At 35.7% G+C, this 27,284-nt stretch overlaps 1 protein-coding gene across 1 annotated transcript in view; it reads right to left on the bottom strand.

Moving 5' to 3' along the window:
* The window catches only part of GABRA1 (gamma-aminobutyric acid type A receptor subunit alpha1), a 55,859-nt gene extending 45,282 nt beyond the window's left edge, over positions 1-10,577 (bottom strand). Inside the window, exons 1-3 of the mRNA XM_041747223.1 lie at positions 10,509-10,577; positions 8,108-8,196; positions 4,634-4,746 (exon numbers count right to left, since the gene is read on the bottom strand). Coding sequence (XP_041603157.1) covers positions 4,634-4,746; positions 8,108-8,181 — 187 coding nt within the window. The 5' untranslated portion in view covers positions 8,182-8,196; positions 10,509-10,577. The remainder of the gene's footprint in view (positions 1-4,633; positions 4,747-8,107; positions 8,197-10,508) is intronic.
* Positions 10,578-27,284: the final 16,707 nt, after the last annotated feature.

Below are 27,284 nucleotides of genomic sequence, written 5' to 3'. Positions count from 1 at the left end.
ATATACTGTACACATCAATCCGACTCACCCTGGGCTTTTGTCATATTATCAATAAAATGTAGCCTGTATATAAGGCTAAGAAAAAGGAATGTCACTGGAAGGGCATTACTTATCCTTAAAAACCTGAAATCTCCCTTCAGAATTAAGTTTGGAATCTGTGTTTACGGGTTGCTTTTGTTGCCCACCTAGAGTGCAGGGGGTATTAGTGTGATGGTGGCCAAAATTTGACCTCAATGGTTGCAGTTCAGGAGCTGTATCATTTAACTTTTCAGTAAGCTGGAGAAAATTTAGGCTTCTTTAGTATATTTTAATCACAGTCAATAAGCAGAAACCTTCAGAAAACGAATTGTCTCAGAATGTGCTTGGTTTGGTCCTGATTTAAAATGAGAAGAGGAATCCTGATTAATCAAGAACAGACACCTGAGCCTACTCATCTTTAGACCACAGATCCCGCCCCTTCACCATTTTCTATGTGTTGCTCTCCTTCACTTTTTCTATCCCTCTCACTTCCCTCTCCTTATTTTCACTGCTCCCCTTTTGCTCATCTTTCTTCTCTTTTTCTCTCTTATCCTGCCATTCTTTCTGGCTTTTACCTTTTTCCATCCCCCAAACACTTTATTCTTCTGTACTGGCCAGGTTTTAAGCAAGAGCCTTCTGAAAACATTCTTTAGTCCCTGGTTGCAAGGAAGAAGAGGGCTCTATACCTTGCTCTAAAAAAAAAAAAAAAAAAAAAAAAAAAAAAGATATTTTTAAATGAGAATGAATTCCACAATATTTCTGATGATTTTGTTTTGTATTTTCTGGCCACTGATTATTTCTTTTTTTTTTTTTTTTTTAATTTTTTATTTATTTATGATAGTCACAGAGAGAGAGAGAGGCAGAGACACAGGCGGAGGGAGAAGCAGGCTCCATGCACCGGGAGCCTGATGTGGGATTCGATCCCGGGTCTCCAGGATCGCGCCCCGGGCCAAAGGCAGGCGCCAAACCGCTGCGCCACCCAGGGATCCGCCACTGATTATTTCAATTCAAGTCTATTTAAAGGTTTCTTCATTACCTTTGTATTTAAAATACGAACATGGCCAAATCATTGTTCTCTTTCGTTCCTGAATAGAGTACATTACATCATTAGAATTCCACACATTGTATTCCTTCGTATCTTTTCTATCTCAAAAAAGAAAAAAAAAAAAGACAAAAAGTCTCTTCCCTGAATTTATGTTATCTTTTCATTTTTATCTTCTCAGGATTGCTCTCTAGGCTCTGAAAAGGTAGGTACACTTTTTAAATAGTGTAACAATATCTGCAAACTGGTTTCTATCATCTAGATGAACCAAGTTATATATGTTGTTTCTTAAGTTATTGTACCAAGCGTGTGTATCTCCAAAGAGTATTGCTATACCTTCAGGTGGCAGTGCGTTTTTCTGAAAAACAGGTCATGATGAATTTTCACATAGTCTCTTCCATTTGTCTAAGTTTATCACATTTCTATACCTTCTGAGAACATTCAGAATAAAATATCCCTGCATTCTTCAGAATGTTACTGTTTTTATAAAATTAGACATTTGTCATAATAGAGAAGAGAGTGAGCCCATTTCTCTTGCAAGAGAAGATTATATCAGTGGTCATGAAGCTACTAAGAAGAACCTTTTTCCTCTTATAAACTAATGATAATCTTTCAAGTGTTTGTTCTACATGGGTTTTCATCTATGAAAATGGGTGGGGGCAGCCTGGGTGGCTCAGCGGTTTAGCGCCGCCTTCAGCCCAGGGCCTGATCCTGAAGACCCAGGATTGAGTTCCACGTGAGGCTCCCTGCATGGAACCTGCTTGTCCATCTACCTGTGTCTCTGCCTCTCTCTCTATCTCTCATGAATAAATAAATAAAATATTTAAAATTAAAAAAAAAAAAGAAAATGGATGGATAAAAACACAAATGGATCATGTAACAACAACAAAACAAAGGTCCATTTCTGCCATGGAGATCTACTAAAATGTATGTCATACTTAGCAGAAATCTATAGTAAAGAAATGAAATGAAATAATTACAGAAAGATATTTATTCAATAATTTCAGCTATTACATCTGGAAAGCATGGTGGTAATATTTTTCTAATTTTGTAGCTGATTGTGTTTTTGAAAATATCTAAAAACTAATATTTTAAGGTATAGTTTTTTAAAGATGGAGAGATGTTCTCAAAATGCTCGTAAAAATATTGATGACTCTGGAGATATATGTAATAAACACATGCTAGTATATCCTTTAGGGCTAAAAGATACATTCCAAAAAAATTAACCGAAATTAAGTTAGTATTAAAACTTCCTCAGAACTCTCAAATTTATCAGATTTAATCATGGCATATTCCAGGATGACACATAAAATAGTAACAGACGTAAATATTTGAGCTACTTTTTAATTTATTTTGTCTATCATATCCTCAAAATCACTGTTTCCAGGAATCATGAATATCAGAAAAGTTGTCTTTAGTAAAGATTAAAGCACATCCACTCTTTTAAATTTTCTTGAGTACTTGAATTCTTGATTATCATAGCACACTATATCCATTTCAATTAAAAAGAATCCACTTTGACTACATTTGGCCAACTACTATTTCTGTTCTTTAGATACATGCCTATTTCTCTTACTTAGGGGGATTAAATAGATATTAAAAGTAGATTCTACCAAAATAGTAATGTTGCAGTTTGAATCAATGTTGATTCTGTTAACAGATCTAGCATTATCTCAATTCTTGAAAATTAGCCTTTCAACTCCTTCTTAGTCTAAGTATATATCCTCAAGTTCTGTGGCTCTCCAGGACTCAGGTGTGTATATGAGAAGGAGGTAAAATACTTCCTGTTTACACTATATTTGATTAAAAAGTTAACATACATATGTATTTAAGAATTATTACATATAATTAAATGTAAAGGACCAGTCAAACCCAATACTTATACTCCAAACAATACAACCATATAGCTGATCATTAAAGGTGTGTGTGTATGTGTGAGTGTGTGTGTTTAAAATTCTTTAACAAAATGAAAATTATGCATAGAGCTTAAAGAGCTCTATGTAAAATAATTAAATGTATTGCCCATTAGTACTTTAGAAAGTCTCACTTTTTAAAAGTTGTATCACTATCTTGTTTCTTCTTTTTGTACATTCCTTCCTTACCTGCAGTCTTTGCAATTTATTTCGAATTCTATGAATTAAGAATAATGTTTCTTAAGCCAATTTAGAAGTTTAGATGTACACAAACGTTATTGCAATATATCACATACATAATTATGCACTCCATTTTATGACCAATACATTCTGTTTCTTAAGATTTTTTTTTTTTCTTAGAATGTAGTGAAGGAATACTAGGTGGAATTCAAACCCAAAGGAATTTGTATAGTATGTCCAAGAATGAATGTTTGAAATTGACAAGAAAGGACACCTGGTAAGGCCTCTCACATATATTTGAGTTGTGTCTTTGACAAAGCAGTTCCTCTTAAACCTCTGAGACACTAATGGTGTTTGGCAGCCTCAAAACAGACCCACGGAAAAAAAAAAATAGACCCATGATCCACGTCATGTGATTACACTACCCAAAATATTTTTCAAAAAAAGACTAAATCCACGCTACTATTCAGTTTTAAAAACAAAATCTGGATTCTTAAGCTTCTTATTTTTTGTATTTATTTGCTATTGAAGAAGAGATGACTTTCTTAATATTGCAATTTAATTGCAATTTAAATATTGCTATTTAGTTATTTAGTTTAGTTTCTAACAAATGCTTCAGAGAAGATGCATCATTAGCTGTAGCTGGGAATCATAGATTCTCACCTTGGTTTCCTGTGAGACTTTAAACAATAATTTATTTCCTTGCTTCCCTTGTTTTAGTCTGAGATCAATATTTTGTTTTGGCTTCATTAATCTCTGTTTAACTAAATAAGATCAGTTGATTATCTTATTCAAAGTTTATTCAAATAAGTGAGTAATGTCTAGCACTATTTATTCTCACTGTTATAAATACTGTATTAGTAAGTGCTTTTTTCTTACTAAGTAGAAACCCATAGTGTAACTAATTAATTGGTATACAAAGAAAAATATATTTTTACTACAGAAATTAGGGTTTAAGTTCAAGTTCATGGTTAAAAAAAAATTACCATATATCTCATTCACCTTTTATCTCAGAGTTGGTGCTAATTTAATGAAAAATAGTGCATCAATATGTAATATTCTAAACATTAAAGTAAATGTTTAGAACATTAGGCTCAGAGATAATCTGCTTGAATTCAATGCAAACATAGCAATGCCAAATAAAGTAGATGTAGTCTTTGGGCTGGAAGGAAAAATATTACCTTCATTTTTTCTCTGGATAACCAAATCATTGCACAGAAAACATTATGACTCCCAGGTAAATGTAACACTTTTAATGTAATTATGAGAAGTTTATATCTACCTTTTACTCCATGTAGGTATGTGCACAGAAATACCATAATAAGTTGACTTAACACTGGTCAATCTATTAAAAATAGGATTGGTTCCTTAAACTACATGCTGCCATTCTTATTACTTTACCATTTAGACGGAAAACAAGGCTTCATTAGTAAAGATTTAATACTGTTCTCTAAAATAAAAACACAATAATGCGACTCACCTCCCAATCCTGGTCTTAGACGATTGTCATAACCATCTAGGAGTCGGTCCAAAATCCTGGTGAAGACAGTGGTATTGTCTTTAAGTTCATCTTGTAATGAGGGTTGTCCATAGCTAAAGAAAACATAATGGCAGGTGATAATCTAAATTATAAATTTCTATTAAAATCATTTTCCAAATAAAGCCTTCCCTAGATTTTCCTACTTTCTTTTCTATTGAATCTTAACTTGAAAATTCCTTCTGATAAAGTAAAAAAAAAAGTTATATTTTAATTTTTACTATTTTCTCCTATTTGTTCTCATAAGTGATAAACTCTTTATTCTAATATTTCTAACTATGGAAGGAAAATTACAGGAAATGAGTTCTGTCTCCTTATGTGTATAAATCTCAGAATGTATACGATGCTATAATGCATGTTTCCTCTGAGCAAGCAAGAATGTTAATGCATGCTAGGGAAAAAAAGCCTGGTAAACTTCTTCCCAAATAGAAAAAAGGGGTTTATGAGCTATCAAATTAATAGTTTTGCTTTCATTTAACATGTAGCATCATGCTTTTACCTACCAATGTACTCTTCCTTCATCTACTTTATATGTATTTGCCCTTTTGATATTTTTTCAGGATGTTTAGATGAGAAAAATACTTAAAACTTTTTTCTTAGGATAATTATAGTTTCAAATCGGTGTGTAATTTCCATTCCCCTTAAGGTTTATGAACCGATTTTTATAATGTGTCTATTCAAGCCTTTCATTAATCGAATTTTCGTCATTCCTATCTTTGAAATAAAAGATACCTTGAAAAAGAGATGTTCCAGTATTCTTAATTTATGGTTTACTAAACTGTAGTGTAGGATTAATATTTTGTTTAAGAAAACATAGCAATTTGTGAGCAGAGCTGGAACTACAAGGCCGTTTTCTTCAACTTTTAGTAAAACTTTAATTCTATTCTTCTATAATGGAGTAAATTGTGTCTACTTAAATCCTCCTACTTGCAAGTATAGTTTTAACCCTTACCATTACTATTCTTTGAGTTTTAACCACAGAGTGACCACAGTTCAAATACTGCATATTTCTTAAATCAATCACATTATCATTTATGGTCGTTGAATCATATTTTATGTAATGATTAGGATGACACCTCTAAAATCCTTTGAGAGAAGAGTTTTTTTTTTTATCTCTGAGTGGATCACACTCACTGATATATTTCAATGATAACTCCGACCTTGAATAAAAAAGAAATGAATACACAGTGTAAACTAAGAAACGCCACAAAAATATCACTTTTATACTCTCTACTTAATATGCTTTTGGCTTCAGTCATTTGTGTTTATATTACTGATCAATGTAAAAAAACAGTAACATCTGAAACCAGGATTCACTTATTTGCCAGGAACAAGAAATATAATGAAAGTATCATTGCAAAAACAAACACCATTTTTAAATTTTATCTTGGCAAAATTTAATGGCCATATTTCTGATAAAATTTCATTTAATAATTAAAGTTATTATAACTAAAAGCTCTTTATGATATTAAGCATATGAAATACACTTCTATGAAACAATTTTCTATTCTCCTAAGTTCAACATCAATACCATACAGATTGAGAGCTTTCTCTCCTTTGGGAAAACTAAACATTTCACTAGTTTTTGAAATCAAATTTTCACTAAGCTCTGTGTCTTCCAGGATGTTTCATTAGCGATACTAATAAAGCAAAAATAGTTGTCTGAATGCAATTATTTATCAAAACTAGTCACAAAACAAACTGCCATGCCTGCATCTTTCAAGGATATTGGAAGGTCATCTTGATAAAGGTGGAAAAGAAATGCTAGTACACTTTAAATTGTGAGGACGGCCTGATCAAGTAGTCTAAGGAAGAAAGCAGCAAAATAAGAAGGGGTAAAGATGAGATGGGGTGAGTGACAGAGCACAATTCGATTGTGGATATGATTTTTAGAATATGTAGGTACTAATTACCTTTTCCTGCATTTTCCGTGTGTTTAAGCTTATACCAAATTCAGGAAAAGCTTTCATCCCTGTTTTTAGCTTCTAAATGTCATTTCCACCAATTGCATGCATTGGAATATAAATGCCAAAAGAGACTTTTCCCTCCCTCCCTCCCTCCCTCCCTCCCTCCCTCCCTCCTCCCAGAAAACTAGTTCTGCTATCCCAACTGGAATAGTAATCTTTATTTCCTGTGATTTTCTAACCAGGTTATTCTTCATCTCCACTTCTAATTTATTATGTCCAGTTGTAACTGTCAGAGAATAACCCCGGGATAAAGATCAAGGTTGTTTATTACTCTTAAACACTTATGCCAATGTAAGGTTTCCTAAACTGAATATATAATTTGAAAAGAAATGTCAGTTACAGTACCTGATTTTGATTCCATATGAACCACTATATAATAAAACACTGTGCACTAACTCCATCTACAGGTCATTACAATAGTAACACTTCATATAATTTTTCAAAAGCAATGAAGAACATTTAACTCCTCAGATTAAGAGTACCTGGCAATAGTGAGTCCCCTCTTCATCTGGTAGTCATTATTTACCACACCCAATAGCAAAAAAATAAAAAGACAACTTCTCAATTAAAATAAATCCTCCTAAGTTCATTTCTTTCTAGACTATTCCTTCTTTCCACCTTAACTTGTTAAGAGTTCACTTTCCATTACATTTTGAAGAACCTTAGTTTTTATAATGTCTAAGACTTTCTTAAGGGCCATAGGAGTAGATCATGTAAGAAGCATAAGAGCAGATAAAGAAGAATATGAAATATTTGGTTATTTATACCATTTTTACTATAATATGTTTATATGTTTGATTTGACCATTAGCACATTTTTAATATGCTTAAGCATTTTATTAAATTTTTCTCATAACTTCTCTCCACAGTAGTCACACTTAAATAGAGAAGTTTGATTTTATGTGATGTTCTTAAGTATTTCTTCAGTATATTCTACCTCTATTGATTATACAAATAATGGTTTCAAAACACAATGTGCACACGCGTTTATAGAGACTTAGGACTTTCAGATTATAAATATTATTTTAAACTTTCCACTTTTACGCAGTCACAAGCTACTCTATGATCTTTACAGTTGCCTAGAAATGTTCTTGCTGGAAAATCAACTCACAGTACGCAGACATTAATTGGGGTAACTTTCTCTATGAATTAGGAAACCACATATTTTGTTCAGTTACAACTGAACAGTGAAAAGTTCAATTTAAGACTTAAATGTTGAATTAATATATTCCTTTAACAAAAGCGTGCTAAGTGTATTCTAATCATCATGCAAATAAGACGGCTATTTTTTTCATACTGCTCTTCTTTATTCTTAGTTGGGATTTTATTGCCGTTAAGTTTTTTGAATTCCCTTAGTCATGAATTCATCCAAAGACATTTTTCTTCCCCCTGAAAGAATAAATTGAAAGTTACAGAAATTCTCATGCAGATTTAAAATAAAGTGCCCCCACCTTCTTCCAATCAATGTGCTCAGAAGGAGGGTCCAGGCCCAAAGATAGTCAGAGAGACCCAGACTTTTCTTCATCGCGGGCTTGTGCAGCTGAAAAGTAGAACAAGTAGAGATCAATGTCTCTTGCAAGAAACATCAGGTTATAACCACTAGGGCTGACTGAGGCAGTTCAGATGAATGCTTTGAAGTCAGGAAATGACCTCACTGGGATATGACACCTCATTGGAAGCAATGGAAACCTGGACCATCCATTCTCCACTTTCCCTTCCATTTCTCCATTCAGCAATATATCAGTATCTTAATTTCTCCTGTAAAAGAATACAAGTTGAAATGCTTTCAGGTGACAGTATTGCGCAACAAAAAAAAACGTGAGTTTTTTTTCCTCTAGGTTGTATATTTCCAATATAGTTTGAATTACACTCTTCTTGTTTATCATCTGAAAATCTTGACCTTTCTGACTGGAGTTTCCATGCCTGAACTGTGCATTGCAATTTTTAAGCTGGTGTCTATAATGGGGTGAACGTGTTTTGGAGCTGAGATGGGGTAGGTTAATATGCTTCGATGACTAAATTCATTTTTGAATTCTGGATTTTCCTTGATTTCAGAAGCAACTGTATTTATCTTAAAAAAAAAAAAAAGCATAGGAAACACACTGTTGAATGCCAAAGTCGTGCTTATATTCTCTGTGATTGCTTTGTTAAACGTGCTCATTAATGCTTCTGTGGGGCTAAAGGACACACTTTATAGTCAAGCCATGTGCTGATCTCTCTCATACACACAAGCCACACTCACGTAAACGCATGCAAACATGCCCACACATGTCTTTTAAGCCCTCTTAAATTCTGCCAGGTTGCTGCTAGAAGGAAGATGTTTCATCTCAGACAGATGGAAGCTGGAGTGCCTTGCTTTGCATGAATACGGGAATCTTTTTTCCCTCTTAGGTAAAGTGCAATCAATCACCATCTGATTGTCGAATTTTAGACTTGATAGTGGGATGAGGAAGGAAAGGAAGAGTATGGAAAGCTTAGAGAATTCCACAAAATTATCATCTATTTGTGGGAACAATTTTTAAAGATCGGTGCACTACCTGGTTACGGAGAAGATATGGCAACACTTTTTAAATGTGCTATGATTAATGGCAATCACAGCATGAGAAATGCTGAAGGTAATTATTAGGACTTTTCTGAATCTATACTCCTTAGTACAGTGATTAATGGATTGCATGTCTTTTAAAGCATGTTTTTCATTATCCACTCTATGGTTTAATGTGGTATGCCTTTAAGTACATCTACACAAATGCTTTCCACACTCCTGGGGATCATTTATATCAGTAAAAACCATTACAGACAGACATGTAAGCAATGAAACATAATTAATGTGTTTAGAGTGAAATGGTCTAGATCTAGAGATAAGAGCTGTGAGCTTCATAGTTTTTACTTAATTTAGTCACTGGTTTTGGCATGAATGACAAGAGATATCAGACAAATATCAGTATGTTAAAAGATTGCATCTAAATTGCACAGTTAGAATTCACCCTTGCATTAATCTTCAGCATCTGTTATGAAGGAAAAACAACTTCTCTTACCCTATTAATAAGTATTGGTCTTTATAAAAAAAAAAAAAGAGGGGGTGATTCTTGAGGGGTAAATGGAATAAAACAAATTCCCGAGGCAAGGTACTATAGCTTTTTGTCCTCCTCTGGCATTTTAAAGAGAAAAACAAACCTATCATGGCACTTGAGTTGTTGAGTAAGAAAGTTTCTTGCAAATACAAACATAATAGTTTAAAAGAAATGCTAAGCTGCCTCCTTACCCTCTTCCACCTTCAACCTTTCCCCCATCAGACACACACCCTCCAAACACCCGTATCCCCTGCCACCCATGTCAGATGAGAAGTTGAGTTTTTCACGTTCAGAATCAGAGACCCCTACACCAGAGGGCATTTTAGCAGCGTCCACTGGAAATGAGAAAAGAGGCATTTCTGCAGCCAGACCGTGCGAGTGCCTTCCCTAGAAGGGAACATTGGGACGGGGCTTCCGTCCCAGCATCTTAACTTTAGACGATGCCCCCCAAAGCCCCTCCCCAGCTCATCCCAGCTCCCTCTTGAAAAAGAAAAAAAAAAAATCAAAACAACATGTCACCACCCACCCCGCGGAATAAATTCATATCTGCCTAAGAAAGGGGGAAAGAAAGGAAGAGATACGGGGTGGGGGGGGGGGGTAACGCTTCTATATCGCTGCGGTTTTCACCCTGAAAGAAAAACATTCGTTGTTTCTACCTGCTGCGGGATCAGCCTCTTGTCCTGTTCCCTCTTTCCCTTTTTCCCCCTCTAGCCTTCCTATCTCTCCGGCTGGGAAAAGCCACGTTCAAGCTGTGTGTGTAGCGGTCCGCAGCCGCGCTTACCTCGGGCCCCCTCTGGGCACAGGATCGCTCAAGACCCGGGAAAAGTGTGCGAGCGAGGATCGCGGAGAGCCGGCAGCAGCGCGGGGCGCGGGGCGCGGGGCGCGGGGCGCGGGGCGCGGGGCGCGGGGCGCGGGCCGGGCGCGCCGGGGCCCGGGGGCGTCCTCGCTCTCCCCTCGCTCACTCGGTCTGAGCCATCATGGGCTCTGCGTGCTCCTCTGCTGAAGATTTCACACCCGAATTTGCTTCCCGGTATCCGATCCGCAGCTATACAACAAAAGATTTCTCTTTACCAAGACAGTAGTAATACGTCCCAGGGCAAACCGGATGTGAAATAGGCGGTGACTTCATGCCAGAGAGATTTTATTTTAGAAAGGAAGGTGGTACCAGCCTCTGGATCTGGAGACCAATCCGCCCATTTTTTATATGCAGCACAATTTAACTTGCACCGCTCTGGCCCTAATCCCCTTCTCTCTGGCTGCAGACTCAAATCCTTCTACAATCTGCTGCAAGCTTTGCTTTGCTTTTTTTTTTTTTTTTTGGTGGGGAGTAGAAATGGGGGAGGAAAGGGGAGAAAGGGTTAGAGACATGAGGACTCCACTCAGAACCTTTTCACACTTTCAATTCATGAGCACTATTTTAAGGTGTGCCCCATTAAACAACAACAACAACAACAACACAACTGATCAGTATAACTAGCCCAGCTTTGATCAAACATCCAACCACTGCATGCATATGAATGGATGCAGGGAGCTGCAAGGTTGCACATGTGGAGAGCCACTGTCCTCTCGCCTGCCTCCCTCCCTCGCACGCACTCCCACACACATGTCTGAGTCCCTGTGTCTTGCAGAGTCACGAATGGTGAGGGATGGCGGGCAACAGTTCTGGCCAGTAGGGAACTGGCCGCCAGGTGTCCAGGCTTTCGCACTTTCACAGGTTGCGAGCGCTTTCCACCCCACCTTCGTCTGTGTCTTAGAGGACAGCAAGAAACGCGCTCCGGAGCCGGGTTTTTAATCTCTGGAGGCAACTGTTTGCCTGTTTATGTGATTAAAGGAGAAAACACGGTCCCCTTCAAATCAGAATCGCGCTAGGTTCCCAGGACGAGGAGTATTTAACTTGAAATAAATCACCCACATCATTTCTAGGTTTGAGAGTCATATCTCCATTTCCGGAATCATTCCCTTGACTCCAACTCCATCATTCTCCGGATTAGGAAAATGGGAGAGGGGGAGGAGAGAAGATTAACAAAAAGATTTTTAGAAGTCAGGCCCGAACCATCTTCTACCTTCCTACCACCCCCCCCCCGCCCCGCCCCACCCCCCGCCCTCTTCCATTACCCTCCCCAGTGGCTCTCCACCCACGAATAATTATACACTTAGGGAAGGAGGGTGTGTTTCAACATCAATCTAACTCAATTTCTAAGGAGCCAGGGGCGACTGTAGTTCTCCCTTCGGATTTTGTGAATGGGTGCTTGCAGCACAGAGGAGATGGGTGCTTTCTGAAACGACCTGAAGCTCTGGGAACTGTCCCTTCAGCACTTGCGCCAGACAACGTAGGAGGCGCTGAAAAGATAGGGTGCCTCCACGTAATGCTTCTGGTGAGTAAGGTCTGAACTTTGATGAGCTCCCTAGTCATTTTGCTCTGGAAGACTTCTAGCAGAGGAAACGTTGTGGGTAGGGGCGGAGCTTGGCAAAGTGAAGAAAAAAACCTAAATGGCCAGTCTATACCACTCACTGGTTTTTGATCCTACAAGCCTTCCTTGACCTTGTGCTGTAATGCAATCAGCTTACTTGGTTAAAACATAACAGGTGATTGAGATGATCAGGAATATAAAATTGAAGACCACTTTCAGAATCGGGCTTGATTATCATGAGTTTTGAAGGGAAATGTTACTGGGAAAATGATTCTAGGAGTAAATATTCAAGGAAGAGAGATTTGAAGATCATCTTATGTTGCCTACTCTGTTCAGATAGGACAAAGGTCAATGTATTCTTAAAGATTCCCACTGAGATCATCATAGCTTCCCTATATGACATTACTCAATTTTTATTTATTTATGTACTTATCCATTAATTCACTTATTTATTGAGTAGTTCTGAGAACAAAACTTACTTTATTAAGGTTTTATAACCCTGGCTTAACAATTAGAAAATATTGTTTTCTTACCTGACAATATAAAATGCAATTCCATAATTTTGTTTTCATTCAACAAAGACTGATAGTTCTAGAAATGTAATCTTTTCATCTTTTTTTTTTTTTTTTCCTCCTGGTAAAATTGTCACAGCTTCTTCTACTCTGCTCTGCCAATGGGAGTAACTTTATATCCTATACCTAATGCTATACAATCAAACCACTCTACTGATTATGTTATTTTTTTCAATCACAGTTACCGAAATGTTATTATTTGCACAATAATCTCTGAAAACAATGCCAATCACATCTTTCTTCAGATTAAAAGTGTTATGTGACTATCCAGCAGGACACAATTGCATGGCATTTCCATACATTTAAAACAATAAATATTTATAAATAATCACTGGGTTTATTTTAAAACTAGAGTGCACATATGGAAATAGAAATGTCTATGGTATGTTTCTCCATTTAAGAAAACAATGCAGTTTTTACTAGATGATATTTGTATGATTGGTTTTTGGACATATATGTTTTTAATAAATGATTTTAATAAATAAATTGTGGTCGTTTAGAACACTGCTAATTTGACTACTCCCAAAACAGCAACTGCAACTCTAAATTATCAGTTTGTTTATTATTTTCCATCAAGGTATCATTAACCAAGGAATAAATATAAGAAATAATATAAGAGATTAATGGTAAGGAAATAATTACTTTATATTTTCTCTTTATATTGAATCTTTTAGATAATCGGTGACAGACTTGTTTTTTCTTCCACCTAGGGGAATAAATCCTTTCAAAGTATGTGTGCATCTGATTGAAGTAAGTTCTTGAGATAGTAGTAACCATGATATTTAATATTCTTAAAGTGTTTACTTGGTGCCAAGTAATGTGCTAATAAATTTGTATAAGCCATTCAATTTAATTAACAAAACATGTCTGAGAGATAGTCTTAATATACCTGTTTTACACATCATTCAATTATGAATTAAGAGTGAGAGATTTGCCAAAGGTCACATAGGCAGTGAATGCTCATGCTAGAATGCAAACCCAGATCTTTTGACTTCAAAGCTTATTTTTTTTAACCACCCTTCTATATTACTTTTATTCTTTAATTACCATATAGTTGTAGGCTCATGTTAAAATCTGTTTTATTCATCTTACATCTATGAACAATCTCCATATCAGTTACATAAAACCTACCTCTGAACATTTTTAAAAATATTTGTTCAAGACAAGATTCTTTCTTTTGCTGGTCTAGTGCATCAAACTGCAACGCAGTATCAGGCTTACTTTAGTGTTTCAGAGGTTTCTGCAATTTCCCTCTTCTCTTATGAGGCTACTCCCTCAGAGGACCTCCAAACCATCACTGGTTCTGGGCAGAAGGGATTTGAGGTCAAACCTAGGACCACAGATCCTGGGGAGGCCTAATAGCTCTATTTCCAGTGTTGCAGTCTGGTACATTTTGCTTTTTCTGTCAATTTTAAATGGCAGGAAGCCCTGACCTAATTGAAGAAGTGGTACTGATTCTTTTCAACAGAAATGTTTTTACTTTCTCCAAATAAATGTAAACCAAATGAGGAAAAAAAAAAATAGCAAGAATGTTCTCATCAATTCAGTGTGGGTTTTTATCATTTACAAAATATAGGGTGAGGGAGAAGAGGCAAATAAAAATAATGAAATATCCAATAAGCTTCAATTGAAATCTAGAATAAAGTGTTTTTTTTAAATGTCTGTGCATGGTTTAGATATGTACTGAAAGTGCATTTTAACATGTATGAAACATGGTTATCAATCTGCAATAATAAATATATAGTTCTAGTTAAACATGATGCCACCTACATTTATGTATATATACATAGATATTAATATGGAATTTGTACACTCACTAAACTAGTCCTCCTTTTCTAATTTCTTTATATATAATACAGACCACCTTGCTAATGAATTATATGAACACATCCAGAGGCCTATCCCTTCTATTATAATTGTTATAAAAATAATAGCTCAGTGGGAAAAAGAACTGTTATTTAAGTAATAGTGTACTTTTTGTACACTATTTGTACACCTAGACACCTTTGTCATCTGGGTTACGTAGACCAATTCTTTTTCCCGTGCTGGAAGGCTAGTTTGACATCTTAGCATAGTGAGAGACAAGTTACGTATAATAAAAACAATCTAAATTTTCTCATATTTGAGTCATAAATGTTTGGTACTCTAAAGGGATTTAGCGATTGTCTGCCCCAATCAATTTAACAGATCACAAAGATTATGTAATTCTCCCAGTGATCTTTGTAGAAGTAGAACTCAGGTTAGCATGGCACAGTGATTATTGTACATGGATATATATCTGAAGCCATTGGTATCTAACAGCTTCATGACCACTGGTATATTGATGAACTTTTATGAACCTCATTTTCTGAAGTTTTAAAATAAAGTAATATTAGGGGCAGCTGGATGGTGCAGTAGGTAATGCGATCAACTCTCGATTTTGGCTCAGGTCCTGATCTCGGGGCTGTGAGATCAAGCCTGGCATGGAACCCCATGCTCAGCGTAGAGTTTGCTTCAGATTCCCATTCCCTCTCATTCTGTGCTTCCTGCTCATGCTTATTCTCTCTCTAAAATAAATAAATAAACAAACAAACAAACAAATAAATCTTTTAATAAATAACACTATAAATAAAAAATAAACAAGTGATATTATAAATAAAAATAAATAAGCAATATTATACATAAAAATAAAAATATTATAAATAAAATAAATAACATAAATTTAAAAAATAAGTAATATTACGTCATTAGCTGACTGTCGCATGATACAGGAAAACAATTGTGAATCCCATAGTCCTCTAGCATACACCTAGTAGGTATCCAATGAATGCCACTTTCCTTCTCCTTCTCTTATCTCAATACAAATTCAATGTTTTTCAAACACTATAGTACATTCTGTACAGCATATTCATGTAACTCACAATTATTATTCTATTGTTCACATTACACATTAGATTTAACCAAAACATAGAATTCCCAGTTATTAGACAAGATGCCACAGCAAGCTAGCCTACATGCTGGGCTTAATCCTAGGCCCATATGTTTATTTTGTTGTTTTGTTTTTTTTTAAAGAGTCATTTATTTATTCATGACAGACACACAGAGAGAGAGAGAGAGAGAGAGAGAGAGAGAGAGAGAGAGGCAAAAGCACAGGGAGAGGAAGAAGCAGGCTCCATGCATCGAGCCTGATGCGGAACTCGATCTTGGGACTCCAGGATCACACCCTGAGCTGAAGGCAGGCACTTTAACTGCTCAGCCACCCAGGTGTCCCTATATGCTTATTTTGAAGGTGTTCTGAGTAAAAGAATACTTCTCACTGTACCTGCCTTAGGCATTGAGGATTTTGCATAGACCCTAAACCAGGAAGATGTGAAGAGAATGCTCCAAGATAGAAGCAACCACAGCTTCTGCAGTCAGCCACAGACACCCTACCCCACTCCCACCCAATGTATATTTTACAGCATTCTCCTGTAAGAAAAACTCAACCAATACCCTTTAGGAATAAAACATATATATGAGAGCCAGACTCTTTTTAATTGTCACGCAAGGAGGACATTGTCCAATTTTCTTTTGTGGCAGTTTTCAGTTTTCCAGCAACTTAGATGTAACCCAGATTCATCCATTTTCTTTCTTTTTTTAAAAAATTTTTATTTATTTATTCATGAGAGACACACAGAGAGAGACAGGGACATAGGCAGAGGGAGAAGCAGGCTTCCTGCAGGGAGTCCGATGTGGGACTCGATCCCAGGACCCCAGGATCACAATCTGAGCCAAAGGCACACACTCAACCATTGAGCCACCCAGGTGCCCCAAGATTCACTCATTTTCTTTTAGTCTTTTCACAGATGTCAAATCTATCAACCCAAGCAGGAAAATGCAGATTTATTCAGAGTTCAGAGGAATGATAATAAGCTGATAGTTGAAATACATTATTTATTTTCAAATATCAAATATCAGTAATTTTTGAAACTTTCAGAAGATTTTAGACTCTGTAGATTCTTTTAGCAATGTGAAGATCGCAATGCAAGTCAGGAGGGAGGTAAGAAACTGAGCATAGTCTATTAAAATGCCACAACTCTAAATCAGATTTTTAAAAATGATATATTCTATATGACTTGAATTGAGGAAACATGCATTCTTTAATTTTATGGCAAAATTAAGCCATTCAGGATGTGTTTTCTTTGGTAAACTTCAAGTGTGTATATGTATAAATAGTCTCTGGGTAAACTCCTTTAATAAGGAGTATATTTGCCCTTATTTTTCTTTGTTAAGGTGAATATAATGAATAGATATTCAGTCAATATCAGTTAAGCGTCTAGCATGCAGAAGGGAAAAATAAAGATCTGAGTTAGAGCATCAATTTAGAAAGATTACTTATCAGAAATACTAAAAAAAAACAGTAGGCATATTGGTACCAAGAAATTGCATTTAGCTTATGCAGAATCTTCTGACATGATGAGGATACACCTAGTTTAGAATATTTGAAGATTTTAATGTGGCCTCATTATCCTATTGGGCAGCTGCATTTACATATTTGAAATCATAAAACACAAAAAGTGACACAAACATTAAAACAGCATTTAAAAAATAATTCATCATATTCTGAATGGCCATAGGATTTATGGAAAGGATATGAAATGGAAGGATTTACTATAACAAAGATCAAGAATTAAAACACTAATGCCCCATCTGTTCAGTAGCTCCCAATTCTTAATGTTTACAATAACTGCGTTCTGTGGAGTGAAATGAAAATGAGTTTATAGATATGGGTGAATTTTTTATTGTGATTGTTCATAAATATATCTCAAATTATCTAATGTCCTTGTGTTAAATGTAGAATATAGAACCAATTAGATTTTTTTTTTTACCATAACTTACAACTAAACAATCTTAACCTAACCCCTTTCCAAGTTCACTTATAATAACATTCACCATGCTTTCTCTTGGAGAAAACTCTACAACTTCCATTTTAGTTTTATACATGATCTTGAGCAGGGGTAGGGGGGGAACAAAGAGTTTTAAAGATGAATGACAATTGCTTTTGAATAATTTCATTTATGAAACAATCAGCCCATGTAAATCTCAGGAATGTAGACTGTCCCCCATGAGAACTGGAGATTTAGCTCAGAAAGCATTGCTCTGGATAGAGATACAATATCAAAAACCATATAGACCAATATCAACATAAAGGATCAAGATGACAACTGAAGTTAGATTTACTTGTTCTACTCTTCATCAGCTTTTAAGATGACAGCACATAATTGCCTTTGAAAGATGTAAAATGTGATTCTGAAAGCAATGGAGTGGGCTTACTGTTTGTCACTCTACTCACATTCAGTGTTAGAATTTCAACATAAAGTAGACCATTCTTAAATTTCATTTAAGATGAGAGAATGAATTCTAAAATGCCAATCCCCACCCTCCCCAAAGGAGATTATCTCCTATTTAGTAGCTTAAAGCATACCAGAAACTGTGTTTATTTTTCCTCACATAATCTTTGCCATTGCATTCTTGTAATAATGCTGTTTATAGACCGAAAACCTAGGTTCAAAAGAAGAGTGGACTTTCCTAGACTCACTTGGCTCACAATTCAGAGCCCTGATTTGAAACTGATGAAAACATTGATTTTGTGGCTTCCAAAAATTCATAATTATAAGGTAACTGAAGGTAAGTCCCTTCTTCGTAGGCTGGGAGTAAAACTGTCATGAGAGACTGATGAAAATATTTCTGATCACAGATTTGCAATTTGTGAAGAAATGTAATCATATGAATTAAAGTTTTAAAAATGTTTAGTACAGGGAAGCAGAATAACATATTTAAGAAAGTGGAATTTGGAGTCAGACCTTTTCTTTCTCTGTCAGTTACTGTTCAGCCACTTCTCTAAATTTGCTTCTTTTTTTGTAGTAGAGGATTAATAATTTCATTTTACATGGAATATTCATAATAGTTATAAAGTAGGTAATATTAAATCAAATTATTAAATTGTTGAAAAATTAAGATATTTTCAACAATTTGGTAGCTATGGTTATTACTAACACAATCTTTACTCTGTAACAATCTGTGATAACATATAACTTTCCCTAGAACATTTCTTAGCTTCTCAAATATTGATATTAAGTTTTTATACATGACAACCAATTAAGTTAAGGCTTTGCAGTTGGACCAACTCAGCCAAAATTTGTTAAATATCAGATTGACCATTTGATTTTTTTCATCATATAGTTATTGCCTGAAGCAAGAAAGCAATGGCTTTTACAAGGAAAGTGAATTCATTATTTCAGAGAAATTCGACCCAGCAGGTGGTAGAACATAAGACATAAAATGCTTAAGGCAGAAGCAACTGCAAGACTCAACCATGGTCCCACAACAGGAGGTGAAAAATTCTCTCTATCCAACTTCAGCTCAACTATTTTGCCAATAAGATGATGTAGGTTTAGTCAACATATAGAATGGCTTAATATTAAAATCAGATAAAAGGAGTAAGATATAAATGGGATGACAATTAATGAACAAATTAGAAGTTAGGGAAAAGTTACCACTCTTATCATGTCTTACTCATTTTTTTTTTTTTTAACAATTAGAGTAGATAGATACTCCTGAAGGAGCAAGCAGTTCAGAAATTCTAGAAGGGAACACTGAAAGATAAGTCATTTGTTGTGGATTTGGCAAGTTTTGAAATTAAAAAGTAAATTTTACTAGACCAAGAAAGGATCAGGGAAAATGCTTGCGGAGATTCATTTTTTTATACCATGCTTTTGTTTTTATTTATTTGTATGGGAATATTTTATTTTATCAGGGAGGTTCATTCCTGTAAAAGACCATTTGAATCATAACAGTGTTTTAGAATTCAAATTAAACCCAATTTTCAACCAGTATTGAATTGAAAATCATGCAGAGCATTTTGTTTGTTTTACAATTCTTTCTATAAGTTAATTTCGGTTAAAAGTATGTTTTTTTAAACTGCCAAAGTGGAATAAAAGCAGAACTTAGAAAAAGCTTTTGAAAAGCAGCTTCAGGAGCCTGCTATTCTGTTCTTCAATTTCATTATTAGTTCTGTGAACCATGTTAAAATATTATAGTTACTCTTTGGGTGACCTTGAGATACTTGATACCTCTAGGAAAACTAGCTATTTCAGGGATTGAACTGTCCTAAGTTAGTCTGACAGCCATATGTTTAAATCATGATTTCAGTGCCTGGAGAAATTTTTGTCAGGCTCCCAAGCAAGTCAGCGAATTCAGGAGAATTGCCTTTTGGCTTTGGAAAAACATAGTTGGGGAAGGTCAGTCAAGGTTCAGAAGCCTTTGTCACAGGCTTAAGGAGGATGCAAATACAAACCCTGTTCTCAGACAGAACAGCATCTATCTCCCATTTATACTTTCATGGAACCCCCCATATTACCAAAAAAAAAAAAAATTCCATTACAAAATGTGGCCACTTCTCCTTACACTTTTTGTTTGATTTAGTTGTGAGTAAAATATAAGAACAAAAGTAAATAAAAAACAAATAGAAGAAGGGCTAATATTTTCCACGAGAAGAGCTTGTGAATCACCAGAAAAATGTAAAAGAAAACCCAAGTATTTTAGGACTAAATCTATTTAAACTGTACAAGTAGTTCCTCTTCTGTAATGTATGGGAACAGGTAGAGAAAGTGTTTGCAATATTTGAAACTATAACTCCCTATTTAACCATTCTTTCCCTTTGAAAAATCATGCTAACTCTAAAGTTGCTAAACTTTTCTCTTTTGAAGCACAATAAGACATAAAGAGAAGTATAGTTCTCAGAGGTCAGCACATCAAATACCACACAAAAATGAAATTTTATACAAAAATCTTAACAAAAAGACTCCTGGGCAATAATAAGTAGTTATTTGTTTGTGCCATTTTTATTGAAAGAGGCCTCAGGAACCATCCTTTGTATAGATCCTTATTTTCATCTAGTTTTCAAATTCAAAACTGAATCTGAGATTTCCTCATTTAACAGCACAGTATATTAGACTCACCTGCTCAGGTCTACTACTTTCACTTTCTCATACCCATTTGCAAAATTCATGTCCATTATTATTACTGCCTTTGAATTTCCAGAATTTATTTCATACAAAATCTTTACAAATGTACTGAATAATCTAATCAGATTAGTTTTAGGGTTGTTTAAGTCAATTCAAAAGTTCCTCTGAGGAGTAAATAGGAACAAAATCATCAAAAAAAATTTTTGGAAAAAAAATCTTGGCATAGGGATCATTCTACCAGATATAAAAATGTACATGAAGAAACTATAGTAAATAAACTAAATAGTTCTGGCTCAGATGCAGATGGAAGCTTAATGTAGGATTATCTGTAAATGGCCCTAAAATTAGAGGCATCTTAAATGTCCAAAAATAGGGGAGAAATTGAATAAATTTTAGTATATTCATACCACAAAATTATATGTAGTACTTTAAAAAGTGGAGTAAATTTTGACCCAATCACATAGATACTTGCAGTGTATTGCTACATCAAAAAAGCAAACATATAAATATTATGATTATTGTTTTGCAAAATACATATAATAAGAAGATAAAATAAAGGTCTGAAATGGTACACATTTCAGATAATAGAGCTGTCAACAACTATCATACCTTTTTATTTTATCCTTTCCATATAATATAATTTTTTTGGTAGATATACCTTTTGTAAAATTTTTTTTATAAAACAATAACAAAATGAAAAAAAGAAAGGTGTATGATTTAGCTTCCTGGGCACAGGAGAAATAAAGCAGTGACTCTACTGCTCACTTAAAGCCCCAGAAGTCTGACTCTAGGTTTGTTGTTGTAATTATCACCTAGGAAGAGCTGGATTCTCAAAATTGCTGAGGTTTCATTCACTTGTCTTAGAGGTTGAAGAGGAAGTGGCAGCACAGTGCTAGAAATTCACACTCACTTTCTTCATCTCCCTAATTATATAGTGATCCAGGAGAAAAACTTCCCTTCAGAAATAAGATACTTAGTTCACAATCGTAGGCACTACTCCAAATTAAATGTTTATAGGTTTACTGTAAACTCAACAATAAATGATAAAAAAAGATAAAGGCTGTCAATCAACTAAATAGACATGCTTGAGTATAAAAGACTCCATGGTGCATGCTATAAATCCCGGATCATTTTACAATATTACCAGTTTGGAGACTTGGAGATTTACAGCCACTTGGGTTTTTTTCTTTTTTTTTTTTTTTTTTTTTTTTTTTGGTTTGGTTTCAGGCAGAATTCATTTTGTGCCTGCTGGATACCCTAGGGACCATATGTTTAAAAACGTTAGCATCACATTGTTGGGAACTAGAGCTCTTCACCTAGCTCTCTGCCTAGAGACCTTGGAACTCTTCACTAGTCACATAATTCTCACAGTTCTATTGTTAAATGAATCACTTCCTATCCCTTATGTTGAAACATGTGTAGGTTTGGCTGTGTGGTTTTGCACAACAGTTATGTAAGCAGATATCTCCAAACCCCTAAGTTAAGCATGCTCTTTTCTTTCATTTGAAAGATTCTCTCCCTACCCCCTGCCCCTGCCCCCTGCCACACACATAGCCTTAGCAAGAAGAGCAAGTTTTAAATAGTAAATTTAAATGACTTTTTTGTTTCACTCCTAAAAAAAGTAGCATCATAAGTTAGTGTTTATGGAAACATTAAAGAAACAGCCTCATGGTCAAGAGAGAAGTATAATTCTGCTTTGCATGTTTGTACAAAGAAAGAAAATCAATTCTCCCATATATGAATAGCACTGGACTTTGGGCATCTATTTTCTATGGATTGAAAACCTATCTTTCTTTCTTTTTTAAAAAGATTTATTTATTTAATTAGAGAGAGAGAGAGACAGAGAAGGGAAGGGCAGAGGGAGAGGGAGAGAATCCTCAAGCAGATTCCACACTGAGCATGGAGACTGGTATGGGGTCTCGTCCCAGGACCCTGAGATCATGAACTCAGCTGAAACCAAGAGTTGGGACATTCAACCACCCAGACACCCCAAAACCTAGCTTTCTATCTAAAGGATGATCAGTTATTAAAATATTTCTAAGTTTAAAACTCCTATCATTACATTGACTATTAAGCTGTGGTAGATGAGATTAGCATTTATTTATCACTTAGCTAAAATAGGTGTGCATTTCAGAAGAGTAGAAAAGCAAAGATAAATTTGACAGTCCTGTAGGGTGGGCGTGCATCAGTCTCCAGATTGGTTGTTAACAGGAGGATTCCCTTTTTTCTCTTGAGATCAAATGATATTAGATGTTGGCAGTAGGCGCTAACTAAGTGTCCAGTCTTGGATGAACATAAAGATGGCAGAGATGTTCTGTTCAAACTCAATGAAATAAAGGCCCAAGAGGAGTACAGCAGAGCAGTTTCAGGAAAACATGGGTCAAGCCCCAGCTCAGCTAATTACTGAACTGAGACAAGTTACTTAACTTTTTTGTATTTCTGATTTTTCACCTGAAAATTAGGAATAAGAGGCCTTTTTTCCCCTAAGAGTCCTAAATTAGGTAACTTAAAGGGCTTAGCATAGTACATGGAACATGAGAAATGCTCAACATGAGAAATGCTCAATGAACATTTTTTAATGTGACTGACATTATTTGTACTCATTAACATATCATCACTATAAAACCACCTTTCTGATACTCAGTTCCTAAATTTATGGATTGAGATCAATATTTCTTCTTTACAGTGAGGTTAGAAATCGATAAAGTAAACTGTACTATAGATACTATTACTGGAAACTCTGACATTATAATGTTTTTATTTAGGGAATACTACTATGTCACTATCATTGAGAATTCACAAAATAGCCATGTAAATGCCACACATCAGGGAACACATTCCCTCTTAATTCACTGTACAATTAGGATTTAATGGATGAAGTCAAGATTCCTAGAAAAAGTGAGGCCAATGTATATTACCATGAGCAATCATTATAATCTTTAGATAATCTTATCTTAAATACTGTACTTTAGAGTTACAGAGGTTTAAAAAATGCAGGTTATAGGAACACTGTTGTTAAATCAATCAGAATACACAATTACTTCTCCTTGGCTCCATGACTCTATGCATAGGTAAAAATATGTTGATGCTGCAGTTTACAAATTGCATAAGCCCTAGTCCTCTTCCCTGTGTCTTTTTGAATATGAAATTCTATGTGTCATATTGCAATAATTAAGCAAGAAAATTGCTTCCCATTGTATCAGCCCATATATCCCTTATGCATAAGGCAAAGAGCTTACCAAACATTTGCAAAAACTTGACAGTTCAGGTAGTGATGGCTAGGATTCTACTGGACTAAAAACTTCCCTCCCCTAATCCTGACCCTACAAATATAGACTGACTGTATTCCAAGCTATGATAGGTACTTTTACAACTCCAAAGTATTGCAGCCAGGCTGATTAGGGATAGTCTGGTTATTAAAATTCCAATATTAGTGATGAACGTGATGTAGTTCCTCTCACTACAGTCATGCTTTAACTTCTCCACTGAATTTAATATTTCTAAGTGCTTCAGAAGACATCCAACCCTCCATTCTCATTGGAAAGTGTGAGTTCACTACTTTGTCTAACATACTTAGGGAGATAGCTCCAAGAAGCAGTGGCAACCACTTCAACTATTAATGAGGCCGTCCTCACGGGAGTAAGATGGGATAGGGAATGCTGGTTTTGGAGCTGGAAAATCTGGATTTCCTTATTCACTAACATTAGACTATAGGTTACCTGAAAGCCAAGAATATTCAGAGTAAACAAATAGATTGGATAAGATATATATAAGGTAGAATTTTTTTTTTTTTTTTAAATACAATAACTTATTTATATAATAAATGTAATAAATATAATAACTCTGGATCAAGAAAAATGCACAGAAAGTAAAACAGAGTGATGGAAAAGTAACAAGGTGGGTCAGGGGTTGTTATTTAGATAAGGTCAGCAGCCAGAATGACCTGGAGGTGGGGGCTGTGTTCCAGGTGGAGGGAAGAGCAAGTACAGAGGCCCAAAGATGGGGCTGACGGCTGACAGTGTCCCAAAAGAAATCAGGTCGGTGTGGCTGGCCCGACTCTGGAGGGGGCAAAGGGAGGATAGAGCGAGACATAGAGGCCAGATTGTACAGACCACAGGAAAAGGGTGAATTCTATTCTGAGAATAATAGAAGCCTCTGAGTATATTAAGCAGGATGGTGACATAATCTAACTTGTATTTTTTTTCTTTCTTTTTTTTTCTTAATTTTTTTGGGGGAAAGAGAGCATGAGCAATGGGGGAGGGACAGAGGGAGAAGAGAGAGAGAATCCCAAGCAGTCTCCACACTCAGCTCAGAGCCGAGCCTGACTCTGGGCTCAGTCCCACCACCGTGAGATCATTGACTCGAGCTGAAACCAAGAGTCGATGCCCAGCCGACTGAGCCACCCAGGCATCCCTGATTTGTGTTTTCTAAAGATGCTTCTAAGTGTATATATAAGGTAGAAAGATGCTTTCTAAGATGCCTAAAGTGCTCTTCTAAGAGCAAAATAGACATTGGGTTGAATTGTGCATAATGGTTAGAGGGACTTCTTGGGAGGCAATTCTCTATTGTTTTCCAGCATTTCTGCATGTTATAAGCAGAGAAAATGATTGCTTTGTTCCAGATTATTTTTTCAAGGATGTTTTTGTAGCAAACAGTCCTAGATGGTAAAGATAACATTGCCCTAGAGCAAGGGGCAGGGAGTGTTTCTCATAATAAGAGATGTGGGCTCCTAAGGTGCCTGACTGGCTCAGTTGTTAGAGCATGCAACTCTTGATCTCATGGTCATGAGTTCAAGGTCCATGTTGAGCATGGACTCAATTCAGAATAAGTGAAATCAAATTAAATCAAATCTTAGAGAAAGAGAAATGTGGGCGACACTTGGGTGTCTCAGCTGGTTAAATGTCTGCCTTCAGCTCAGGTCATGATCCCAGGGTCCTGGGATGGAGCCCAGTATTGGGCTCCCTGCTCAGCGAGGAGTCTCTTCTCCCTCTCCCTCTGCCTCCTCCCTCAACTTGCTCTCTCTCAAGTAAATACATAAAATATTTTTAAAAAGAGAGATGTGGGTTCCCTAAGTTCCAGGTTCCTCTCCTGTGATGTGCCACGCTCTGTATGCAGGTGCCATCTGGCCCTCTTCATGTTGTCCTGTGGAAACTGGGTATGGAGGACTGATGCAAACATTATGCTGCTGGTTGTGCTTTGAATAATAAAGCCCTTTGTCTTTGACCCAGGTGTCTTATGTCTTCTGCATGCATCCAAAAAACTGCAGCAGAATAAAGTGTTAGCTTGCAAGTAGGGTAAAGTATTAGACATGTCATAGTTCTTGACAGAATATAGAGAAATAAAGGAATGCAGCATATAAAAGAACTCTAGAAGGGTAAAAGAGCAAACACTAGTCTGCAATTCCCTTCCTTCATGTTTAATAAAGGTTCACTTAGCATTAATTCATTTATTCATAAATTGAGCACCTTCCAATGGGCAGATATTATTCTAGGACCAGGAATACAGTACTGACTATGACTGACAATGCCTCTTCTCTCTTGCTGCATGACTAATAATTACCAGAGACAAATAAAAATAGGTGAACAAATACATTTTAAAATTTCAGATGGTCATTAAAGTTCTAAAGCCAAATGAAAAGGATAGAGGTATCCTTTTAAGGATTAGAGTTTAGTGATTCATCAGTTGCATATAACACCCAGAGCTCATTACATTAAGTAATGCTACCCCATCCCCCCTACCCCTACCGAAGGGAAGGCCTTCCTGAAGTGATAACATTTGGTATATGGTCTGTCATTTAGAATTTGAAGAAAGAACAGTCCAAGAGGATAGAGAAAAGGGGAGGGAAAGAAAGAAAGTGAGGAGAGAAAAAGGAGAAAGAGAGACAGAGAGCATGAGTAGAGACGAGGAAGCTTGAATAAGAGAAATAAAAGCAGTATTGCTGGAACATGAGTGATGAATGAGAGGAAAAGTGATACTGGATGATTTTAGCAATTTGCAGAGCCAGATCATATTGTAAATTATAGACGGCAGTAAGCAATCAGATGAGATAGATGCTGTTTTTTTGCCTTTGTGAAGTTAAATTGGCTCACTTTCTTCATTAGTTTTAAAAAGATGCAAAGTTTACTGATGTTATGAGTATTCAGAAAGAAAGGAATATATTTGTGCTGTGTAAGGCAGGTGTTTGGATTTACAGAAAAAAAATGGAAATAAGGGCTTTTGCCTAAAAACTTCTGGAGAACAGAGCTAAAGTATAGTTTCAATAAACTACTATTATTAATATTAAAAAACTAATACTTCTATTACTACTAAAAATAACAATATAAAGATAAGGAGAAGGATGAGGGAGACAAGAAAAATAGCAAATTATAAAGATAGTCATTGTTAAGAATTATGCTCAATGATTTACAAATTTTTTTTTTTTAACTTCAAAATTATGGTGCAAAATGCTTTACTGCTCCTTTCAAAAATGGAAATTCAAGCTCAGAAAGGAAGATTTCTTTGCCTGAAATTTTCCGGCTAGCCTATGCCTGGGCCAGGATTTGAACCTTGGAACTATCTGGCTCCAGAGCCAGGAACTTTGCAAAATATG

This window comes from Vulpes lagopus, chromosome 3, assembly GCF_018345385.1.
Source record: "Vulpes lagopus strain Blue_001 chromosome 3, ASM1834538v1, whole genome shotgun sequence".
Classification (NCBI taxonomy): Eukaryota; Metazoa; Chordata; class Mammalia; order Carnivora; family Canidae; genus Vulpes; species Vulpes lagopus.
The sequence above is the reverse complement of the archived record's forward strand: the minus strand, read 5'-3'. Positions and strand labels throughout refer to the sequence as shown.